Here is an 11,941-nt window from a genome sequence, read left to right on the forward strand (position 1 = left end):
TGGTTCACCTCTGATGCTTCGGTTCCCTGGTTCAATCCCAGTTCGCGATAAGGAGCTTTGTGGTGGACAAATACCGCATGTTAGGGTTTCTTGGGGTTCTACCCTTTCCTTTCACGTTCTTCATTCCACTTGTCATTATCACCGTCTCCTTTAACCTCTCGGCATAATTGTGGGACGTAAAAGTGAATGATATCATTTTCTAAAAATGTCATTTTATTTCGTATGAGGCGTTCAAGTAGTAAGGTCGAACTCAATAAAGACTTCTTTCCTGCAGATGCACTTTGTACAGTCAAAATAATCGTCAATTTACTGATGAAACTGTATTTTCTAAGAAAAAGAGGAACCACTTCCACCAATTATCCATATAGGTACGAAAACTGTCACAGAGCAGTTTAGTACTATTACTCGGACACCTGAAATGTAATTTTTGAGTGTGAACGTCATTTTTGTTGAGTTCGCCCTTATTATCCGAAATGCCGTATATCATCTCATATTTTTTTCTTCTTTTTCTTTCTTTCTTCTGCCTGTCGACAGTTAGTTAATACTACTCAAAACTCAGCATCTCTGTTAATGATTGCATTATGTCCTTAAGAAAAGAGTATAACAGGAGTTCAGTAGTGTATTCAACTTTATCTTTTTTTTTCATACGCGAATAAGAAAAGGAAAGAATACGTCATAAAAAGCGAGTCTTCCCACCCATAGATTCAGCAGAAATTGAATCCAAAATTATATAATAAGTAAAGTTGTTTTTTATCTCAATTTTCTCAGTTGTTTGTAATATCATGTATAAGCTTTTAATTAGCATGTTTTCCGAAAACAGAATTTTCTATATTGTAACATACTACCTTTTTTCCTCACTAGGTATCCATTTTACATGTTGCATTTGTACAAAAAAGACATCGCATTTCTGACGTGGCTTCGATACACAATTTGGATACCACTCTATCCTCTTGGATTTTTGTGTGAAGGCATAATAATTTTAAGGTAAGTGCTCACAAAATTAGAAGCTGTGTAGAAAACGTTAAATCATACTGTTAAGTTATAAACAGATCGTATTTTTTAAAAATATAAGTTTTACTGCTATTAACATTAGGGTTACTGTTAGTACAACCTGTTACTATTAGCAAAAGTACTATTTGGTAGGGTATGTACGGGTATCAACAGAAGAAAAGACATACGAACAGTATATTCAGAGTGAGCAAAGCTACAGTGAAGACCCACAACCTTCTTGCATGATAATCAGCGCACCAGTTCAATCTAGAAAATGTTTGTGAGAATTGGTTGATTGTTCGATACTAGTTCGTGATGCTCGCTTGATATAATCGTGACTAAAAGACGACATTGAGATGTTCTGAAATGAAGAGCGATTGGTCGAATGGAGACAGATGAGATACAGGCAGAACTGTTCAGAGCCGTAAATATCTCGATGAGTGTTGTCTTGCTTAAGGAGACAGTATTAATGGACAGGTGGTACAATGGTAGGGTCTGCCAAGGTAATTCAAGAACCACAAATTCACAAAATGACCACTATCTAATCTTAACTATTAGGTGCCACCCAACTTATCCGTATATCAACTAACTTCAGATGTCTCTATGGGCAGAGGTGCCTGTGTTACGGGAATTTGTGTACATCTGAACACAGAAAAAAAAAAAAAAAAAAAAAAAAAAAAAAAATATGAACACTACGAGTGAATGGGCCTGGATTCAATAGTTGCATTTTTTTTTTTTTTTTTTTTTTTTTTTTTTTTTAAACAGATGAATTAAGGTTCAGCTTACAGAAAAATCCCCGATGTGTATTTATTTGGCGAAGACCGGGCACAGGATGCTACCTTTCGAACATCAGAGAGAGAGAGAGAGAGAGAGAGAGAGAGAGATCACTATGGAGGTGGTGATATGCTGGTATAGGGCGGTACTGACCTCCGTATCTTCGTATATGCTCTGACAACGCGGAGATACTCGGACTGCTGTTCGTTCTGAATTCGTTTTCTTGAAAGAGAATGCCGTGCACATAGAGCTGCATCCGTCGATGACTTCCTTGCGGTGAGGATATTGCTTGGATTGAATGTCAGCTAAACCTTTCAACCTAAATCCGATTGAATATGTGGGAAGCCTTAAACAGACGGATAGCGTGTAACCGTTGTCCTTCTTCTATAGACCTGCGGGAGCTTAAAGTGCCTTTGGCGAAGAATGTTTTAGTTCATGAGTCCCATTAATAACCGTTCTGAATGTTGATCTCTGTAGTGGAACCTGTATGGCAGTTTGGTATCACCGCAAAATTCAGTTTAGTATTAAAAGTATACATTTTACTTTAGTTCGTTGTTTTACTAGTGTTAATATGCTTTTTGTTTTGTACTATTTGGTGTGCTACTTGTACAATATTCGCAACGAAATACCGTACTTTTGCTTTGTTTCTTTAATTTTTCATACCAGTGAAATAATCTTGCTGAATCGATAAATTTAAGTCTTAATTGTAATATCCGACTACGGTTGATTGCTGCGCACCAATGTTTATATATATATATGTATAACAGCTTCGCACGTCGCCATACAAACTGTTCTTAGTTGAATAGTTTTAATTTAAATGGAAAGATCTTGTATCCAAGGAAATAAAAATTCTGTCAAGCGATTTCAGTGTGCGCTGCCACCTTTATCAGTGACGTCTATTCACTACTAAACTATTAACATGTGGTACGTACCTGTTTAGCAGCGAATAGAAGTTAAAATTGATAAAGATGTCAGAGAATATCAAAACTGTTTCATAAAATTTTTAATTGCCAGGATGCAAGTTAAGATCTTTAATATTTGATTTATTCATTATATATCCTATACCAGCTGTTAGCAATTATTGATTAGTTGGTTGGTAAGTTGATTAGTTTTTTAACGTCCCGTTCAGCAGCGAGGCTGTACGAGTCGTGGACTTGTAGATTAACGTGAAATTCAAACTACATGAGCTCCCACCTGAAATTGAACCAGGGTCTTCCGCGCTAAAGATAATGATTAATTTTAGTTTAGTTTGAAGTATGCGACAGGCTTGTATGAATTTCCAGCTAAACAGACGAAAACATACACAAAATGCTTACAGATAAAGGACGAGAATGATAATAAAAGAATAAAGAATAAAACGGTATTGATACTTGAATATTTGTTAAAATGTTTCTCACTAGAATTATTTTTAGTTACATATCATTGCGCATTTGTTTTCAGGAACATTCCATATTTTGAAGAAACACAGAGGTTTACAGTTTCTCTTCCAAATAGTTGGAATTTTGCTTTCCATTTTCCGTCAGTGATGAGGATATATCTTCTACTTCTGTTTTTCCCAGGTAAGCCTTAAACATATAATCTGTAATATAATTCTGTAACATCGGAAGAACAGATTACGAATTTAACATTGAAATGAAGCAACTCTTTTTGACACCATGTTCCAAATCATCTCATTCTCCTTCAGCCAGAGTAAGGATTAAAAGAAAGATAGAATAACAGGAAAAAAATTTGATATATTGTCTAGGCCTATTAATTAGTATTCGCTATTCTCTAACGTCGTGAAAATTGCCACTTCGTCTGGTGTGCACAGGGCTATTATTTTACGCAAGGTTGTCCAAATTCTGAACTACCGTACAAACCAAATTTCCAAATATATTCGAAACTTTGGTCCTATCTTTGTATTAGTTTCTTGAATCTAGATTTAACCTAAGATTCTATTTTATGTTTCTTATATTAAAATTAACTTTCCTTCTGAAATATTATGTAATAATTCCCGAACAAGTTTCTTCCAAGCAAAGGCGCCTAGAAGCTAAGAAAATTGAGATTACGTGCTACTTATGTGCAGGGCGCATCTTTTAGTAAGTAGCGCTCAAATGCAGCCCCATCATATTTTGATTTTATCTTCCTCTCCATGTCCCAGAAAGTTTAATTTTTTTCTGAAACTGCCTTACATATATATACGTCGCCGAAAATGCAAAAAAAGTGATATTTTCTTCAAAACTGCGATATCAAGTAAATATCCTTATGTTTATCTTAGTCCATGATTTATCAAAAAATTCATACAGTTTGAGAATAATTTTAGGTACCTGGTAAACAACAGTAATTTCGTATTTTTTAAAAAAAAAGAAAGAAAAGAAAAGAAAAAAAAACAGAAATAAGAAATTACTCTTTGTTGAATACACATAAGTGTAATGTTGGGTCTAGGTTAATAAGATTGCATATTTATCAATAATAAAATAATCTCTCTCAATCTCGTTAAACTTAGCAGTTCAGTATATATATATATATAAAATCGAGTCTGTGTTATTTCAAATTTCAAACATGTATTAAATCTTTCAGTTTTACATCCCACGGTTACACCTTGTTGACTAAAAGAGACAGTAATGATGAGAGTGAATGAAATGGCGGAATAAAGAAAGCGGGAGAAAACGGGGAAATTCTGAGAAAACCCACGCACTTGGCATTTGCTCACCTCAAAGTCCATGGTGCGAACTGGCATCAGACTGGGGGACCACGTGTACCAGAGATGAATGCTCTACTACTAAGCCATGGCGGCCCATTTCAAATTTAAGAGAGTAATGCTATATGATTGATTTGCTTTGACAGATAAACTCGCTTCATTTTTGGCAAATAATGTGTTCCTCAGTCCAAAACAGACTAAATGAACGTAATTTACCAAATATTATAGGTATATGAATGACTTCTCTGTATTTACAAAAATGAAACGCAATTATTATATTTGGGAAATGTCTTTAGTATGTATCATATGATTTAGTGACAATGAAAAAAGAAGAAAACAATCAGAGTTCCTTTGTGGCTAACCGGTTAGCATACGCGCCTTTGGCGTGGGAAACCCGAGTTCGATTCTCAGCGGGAGCTCATATGGTTCGGATTCTACGTTAATCAGTAGGTCCCGTCTCATATAGCCTCGCTTCTGAAAGGGTCATTGAACTCAAAATCAACATCAACAACAGAAAACAATCAGTTTAATATTATTGAAGAAGAAGAATGAATTTTACACAAAAATATGCAGAAACCCAACGGCCGTTTTAATATATATATCAATTTCGAATCAGCATATCCATTTAAAATAAAGGCCAACACAACCATCGCTCGTAAAGCGCAGTCCTTCAGCTCTGAAAAGATAAAACAAGTAACATTAAAGTAGGAATTTAAAAAATGTGTATCTTTCACACACTATGGGGGAATGGTTGAGGAATACTAAATCCTCTCCCTCCTAAAAAGGAACTGAATTTTTACTTTAGATATAAACTCTATCGACATACAGTCAATGGTTCGCTGTGCTAAGACCCGTTTTAGGAGACCAACGACAAATAATCCATCGGTGGGGAATCCGGAGATTTTACTAAAATGTGGGTGAAGGAAATGCTACAGATACCAGGGTTTTTTTTTTTCAGTTTGTTGAAGGAAGAGGACCATAATGAGAGGTATCACTGGATGCACTGTCTTGATGCAGCCATACCCGATTTCCTCTCCCATACAGACAAGAAACGTCATGGCCATAAGTTCGAGTCAGGATGTTAGTTTGATAATAATTGGAAATCACCTTGACATTATAGACGACACGGTATGTCTTGAACTTACCATTATAATAGAAATGAGCAATGATCATAAATCTTGCCAAAACTTACCCTACATTCACGGTATCAGTTTTGGAAGTCTTTAAGACTATAGAAAATTGCACGTGGCCTGTTTGTCATTGAATAAATTCATATGCGTTCACTTGTTCAGTGTGAGAACGTATTTCAACCTGTCACCTACTAGATGGTGTTCGTAGAGCAGTCAACATTTGGTGCAATTCTGCATGCAGAGGACGTCTCTTTCGAGGTTTCAACATGGTTTGCAATGCCTTTCTGTGTACCTGAGTCCTTCCCTATGATGAAGAGCCTCCACTTTCCAGATAGTAGGTGTATGGAAGGACGGGGCTTGACTTGTTTCTGCCCTACAGAAATCACCATACTCCTCGCTTCCCCTTTCCCATTTTGCACATCGTATGCCATTCTTTGATATGGTGAGATCACGTTCTCTGCATATGTTGATTATGGCACTATAAAACTAATCAGTGTCATGCCATGTTTACAAAAACTCTCCACTGATTTCTATCCTTAGTCAATTGGATCCATTTCTACTTTGTATTCCTATTTCTGCGAGATCCATCTTAATATTGTCCTCCATCTGCGCCTAGGTTTTCCTACTGGTCGTTTTCCGATTGAACTTCAGTTAAGACCTTGAAAGTGTTCCTTCTTTCTTCCATTCTGGCTACCCATCCGAGCCTCCTAGATTTAATGACCCTAACAATGTTTGGTAAATAGTATGAATTATGTAAGTTCCTCGTTATGAAGTTGCCACCATTCCCGTTCCTGTTGAGTCCGAATATTTGTCTCAGGATCTTGTTCTCAGATACTTTCAGTCTATGTTCTTCCCTCAGAGTAAGCGACCATGTTTCGCAACTATACAGAGCAATAGGTATGATTATCGTTTTATATATTTTAAGCTTCAGATTCCTCGACAGAATCCGCGACAAGAAGAGATCTTAAACTGAATAACAACACGAATTTCGTGCTTAATCGACGTTTAATTTTTTCGTGAATATGGTTTCGATCTGTTAATATTGATCCTAGATATTTGAAAGTATTCACTTGATCGAAAGTTATTGGATATTTTAATGCATCCATAATTTGCCATATTACGATCCTGACGAACTTCCATGTATTTAGTTTTCTTTGCATGTACTTCAAAATCCATGTCACTGCAAGCGTTTAATAAGATCTGCATTTCTTTCTATTGTTCTCCTCTCATCCCGTATTAAATTTTAATCATCAGCATACGCCATAACCTGGTAAATACCATTCAGCTCTAGGCCCTGGTTGCTATCTTTGATTTTCCTTATAGCGTGCTCCAGAATAAAGTTGAATAATAATGGCGATAACGCATCTCCTTGTTTCAGGTTGTTCTCGACGTGGAAGATTGTGGACAAGAATTTTCCTACCCGGACTTTACTTTGGGATTCATTTAAACATATTTTAATTAATCTAATTAGCCTTTTTTGTATTCCAAATTCTGTAAGAGTGTTGTACAATGTTTCTCTCCCAACCGAGTCGTAAGCTTTTCTAAAATCAATAAATAATCGATATATGTAGAAAACAATTATACTGATTACAAAGGTTATTTTATAGACCATTTAAAAAATAGTAGCATATCACAAGTTTTATGTTCATGTAATCGATTTTTTCCTTTTTTATTTACAGCCATGTACACCATGATGTCTCACATGTACAAAGAACGTGTAAAGCGATTAGGTCCAAAGAGTTGGAAATCAAAAATGCATTGATTGAAAAAGAACAGTTGTTTAAATCTTATCGCTTGCGAAGAATATTTCTCAGCTTTTCCAGTGGGCCACACCAAATGCTGGCAGCTATGAAGAAAACCTGTATAGAAAATCGTCATCACAAAGAATCCTTACGTGTCAATAGAAGTACAATCCCTTTGTGACAATTGACGTATAATAATGGATATTTTCTTGGTATTATTGCTTTCTATTGGACAAGTGTCCTTGAATCAAAATATATCACCAACACCTATATGCATTTTTAAAAAAGAGAAATGGTTTCGTGTTAAAGAATATCTGTTTGAGAACAAGTAGATTTGTGATAGATTTGTTTCAAATCCGTGCTATTTTTAAAAAAGAAACTTTAGGTTGTGTGATAATACTCTTGTGTGTGTGTGTATGTGTGTGTATTGTATATATATATATATATATATATAAATTGTTTGTATTGTAGTTGACTATATATTGTTGAAAAAAAATCTAAGCAAGTCTTCGGAAACGAATTCTTTTCAGCTATAGGCAAGGACATAATACCTTAAGATTATTTGTTAATTATGGGCAAAATAATTTGGGGTAATTTTCTTGTAGGAGGCAATTTTTAGTGTCCAAAAGAGTCCTGCACAATTACACGACTTAAGTATTGGATTTTGAAGCACAGATTTGATGTATTCACTGTAATTTACAAATTATTATTTTTGAGGCAATTAGGGTTTTGCTCTCCCTCTCTCATGATAATGAATTTTAAAACAGTGAGGTATCATTAAATGAAAAGTATGATTATATAAAGATGAATTAATAAGATTTATTTAAATGCTTTTGGTGTTTACGTCCAGTCTTGTTTGAAAACGTATACACCATCTTTTCTTATAAAAACTTAATCACAGTAGTAGATAGGATATTTTAAGTCTTCATCCCGGCGAAATTAAAATACCGCTAATTTTACAGTAATTATGTGATATCTTCAAATAGATAAAAGATAATTGAAATATGGAACAAGAGCGCCCTAGACAATATTATTTTGCGTGAGGTACCGTTATCACAAGTCACCTAGTGGCTTTCCGTTTTCAGCTGTTTAGAAACGCGAAATAAATGCCGATTTTCAAAATGGCTCCAAATCGAAAGCAGATAAATGAGTCGTGATAACGGTTTCTCATGTAAAATAATATTGCCTAGGGCGCTCTTGTTCCACATTTCGATTATCTTTTATCTATTTGAAGATATCACATAATTACTGTAAAATTAGCGGTATTTTAATTTCGCCGGGATGAAGACTCTTAATATGTAAATTATGTACAAAAGAGCCTTCCTTTGATACAGCTTCACCTAGCATAAAGTAAAGAGAGACAGAAAAGTTTTCTTTTCTTCACATGATTGTATAATGAAGCCGACTTCGTGTATTTTTATAACATAGAAGTTCGGTTTTATGGTACAAATCATCGAAGTAGCCAATGCTTCAAAATAATTTAAGAATGCCTAGCTCTTTTTAAATTATGTGTATCAACATTGTCGTTCGTATTTTACTGCAAATAGATTTGATGAAAACTAGCAATATAGTATACGTAAATACATCTGTAATTCAGTATCTTTGGTATGTTTAAAGTCCACCTCTTTTTTTAACACTTGCTTCCGCTGTATTAGTTGTCTTTTTTAGTAATAAATACTACATTGTTAGTTGACTGAATGCACTGTATAGTGGGCCTGTAATTTTGTTTATCCATGTGATGTAAATAGGTTTAAAATCCGTCGAGTAGTTGGAATCCTATTCTAAGTTATATATGCTTCGTTTATGACAGAGCAAAAAGAGCTGAATTTTTAATCCTTTCCTTTCTGAATGTATTTTCAGTAAAAATTGGTGCCAACTGCACCAATAAGCTGTGGTTTATGATTTTAAAATGTTTATTTTAATAACTGTGTATATTTGAATGATCTGTTTCATATGCGAAATGATTAGATCTCTAAGGCAGAGATTTTATTTGTTCAACATATTGCTCATTTCAGAAGTAACGACCTAGTTCATGTTTGAGTTCATTGTATGGATGGTAAAAGTGAATGTGTATTCTGAGAAAATGCCTGAAGAGTGGGTTATAATTGAAAAAGTTTATGATTTTTCTGTGTTCCATTTCCTTTCTTGTTGCCTTGTTACACATTTCTCTTCAGTAACAAACTTTAAGATTTAACTTATTTAAAAAAGAAAATATACTCTTATTTCTGTAATAGCTTTTGTGATTTAAATTTGTATGTTTAATGACCAAGTCAGTGAGTCCGGTACTTGTACTCGGTAAGTTAGACTTTTGACATATCCACTGCTGTTACAAATACATTGGTAAAAATAATAATAATAATAATAATAGTAATAATAATAATAATAATAATAATAAAAACTGTTCGCATTGAATAATGTTCACAAATTAAAGAGCTGAGAGCTGTGGGCATGTTATGCATGATAAAACATGCGTTTTCACTGATCATCTGTTTGAAATTGGAAAATTCACAAACAGAAAGTTTTACTTATTTGTTAGGTGTGGGCTAGGATATTTGTGAAGATAACAAGAAAAGTCCTGTTTATTTTGTCATATACTCTGGAAATGTCTAAGACCTCAGGGAATTTCTGTAAATTGATTTCATCGAAAAGATATTTTGGAAAGTAAAAATTCTGTTTCAATATGGCCATTATGAAAAGAAAGAAAAGTTTTACAAGAATTGAGGCGCTTTCTACGAGAATACTCTTGCTCGGTTGACAAGGACTACTTTTGTCATGTAGAATGAACAAGTTATTTTTCGCCTGCCCATCGAATATTCAACCAGCCTATTTCTCTGATTCAACAAAAGCATTCTTCAGTAATGTCAACTAGATATAACTAAAATGATACCAAAAAAGATAGAAAGAGAGCATGAACGTGGGTTCTTTTTGTTATTAAAGAAAAGAAGAATGAATCGTACGCTGAATTGTAAAATATTTCTTTTTTTTTACCATAATGTGAGTACTAGTAGACATTCTAATGGTTTTAGTGGACAACCTTTTTACAAAGTGGCTTGCTTTTGGTAATGGGATTGATTTTTTTTCTTCGAAATAAACAGTATGTTATGAAATATTAATTTGCTCATGAAGCCAATGCCTTAGTTACATAGTGTGTGCAAAGCATTCAATAATTTGACCTAATATTTCTTCGTGTTGTAAGGTGAAACAAATTTTGTGATGTTTTAAAATGAAATATAAAATAGCAGTGGGGTGTAAGTATGGATGAAAATGATTCTATAAGTATTTCTGAAACATGTTATTTTCCATTGGGTCAAGCCGTGTCAGAGAAATTTGTAATTGCCTTAAGTTAAATAAGGCAATTTAAGAAAATGAAACGGAGATTTTGTACTTGTGCTAAAAGATTACAGTTATCTTACCATATTAACAATAAATGCTGTAAGTTTATAATTGAATGATCTAAAAAAAATTTCATATACTCGAATATTAGGGTCCCCCCAAAAAATAAAATTTTGTCGGTTTTGTGAATCAGTATGCGAGTGAAAGCAGCCCTTGTAAGGTCATTACAGAAAATTCACGCAATTACGAGATCAACGCGTTATCACCCTGCAAAAACAGTGACTTGTTAGTGGTCTTTCCGGTCTGAAAAATGTGCTTGAACTTATATTCAGTGTTAGTTTTGTCGTAAAAGTAAAATACGAAGCTGAATTATAGGAATATTAAAATAATCTTATGAAAAATCATAAAAATAAAATACTAAGCAGGAAAGCGTAAAAAGAAAATACTAAGAAAGAAAGAAAGAAGAAAAACATTAAAACAAAGAAAGAACAATTAAAAATATTACAGATATCTCTACCATTTGTCCAGAAAGGTATATGCGATTGTAAGCACTCCGTACATTATGAAACATAAGGGGCGCTTATATTCGAGTAAATGTGATATATTAGTAAAACTATTACCTATTTAGATTTTCTTTAGACACACTCCAATGACTAAGCTTCGTCTGGCAAAATGCAAAATTAATTCTTCTTTTGTTATGATGTTAAATAAACATCTCTTTGTAAATTTTGTTGAAAATATCGAGGATTCGTGTTCACAAACTGCAGAATTAATATGTAATAAATTGTGAACTGCAGGAGAATATAGAATTACGATAGTTTATCTCCAATACTGTGCATTTATAATATTTTTCTGGTTGGTGAAAACTGAGTTTCGTGTGTGGTAATGTTTCTAGTTATTACTCATTTGTTTGAAGCAACTTTTAGTTACTTTTTTTAATGTTGTTGATTTATTTGTTGACTATTTCATAAGTATTAAAAAGTACAATATTCCAGTACTTTTCTCAATGTTACATTTTTATTTCGTTATAAGTAAAACATTTGTATCATCACGTCATGAAATACATGTGATTGTTATTGTAAAAGTGTTATTTTTATTTGATACCTGTTAACGAATGTCGTAATGTTAAATAAGGCAATTTCAGAAAACGCAACAAAGATTTTAATCGTGCTATTTATTTTAGGGTATTAACAGCAACAAATAAATTAGGAATGCTGTAAGTTTCTAATCTATGTTGAAAATTGTTATAAAAGATATGAAAATGGATAGACAGTTACACATTTTAGAAGCAT

At 33.6% G+C, this 11,941-nt stretch overlaps 1 protein-coding gene across 5 annotated transcripts in view; it reads left to right on the forward strand.

Annotated features, from left to right (window-relative positions):
• Positions 1 to 11,733, forward strand: part of Hacd2 (3-hydroxyacyl-CoA dehydratase 2) — a 63,961-nt gene extending 52,228 nt beyond the window's left edge. For all 5 annotated transcript variants that reach the window (XM_081733737.1, XM_081733739.1, XM_081733738.1 and 2 more), the window contains exons 9-11: positions 862 to 984; positions 3,205 to 3,323; positions 7,254 to 11,733. In XM_081733737.1, coding sequence (XP_081589863.1) covers positions 862 to 984; positions 3,205 to 3,323; positions 7,254 to 7,336 — 325 coding nt within the window. In that variant the 3' untranslated portion in view covers positions 7,337 to 11,733. The remainder of the gene's footprint in view (positions 1 to 861; positions 985 to 3,204; positions 3,324 to 7,253) is intronic.
• The last annotated feature ends 208 nt before the right edge of the window (positions 11,734 to 11,941 follow it).

This window comes from Thermobia domestica, chromosome 12 (assembly GCF_964235325.1).
Source record: "Thermobia domestica chromosome 12, izTheDome1.hap1.1, whole genome shotgun sequence".
Lineage (NCBI taxonomy): Eukaryota > Metazoa > Arthropoda > Insecta > Zygentoma > Lepismatidae > Thermobia > Thermobia domestica.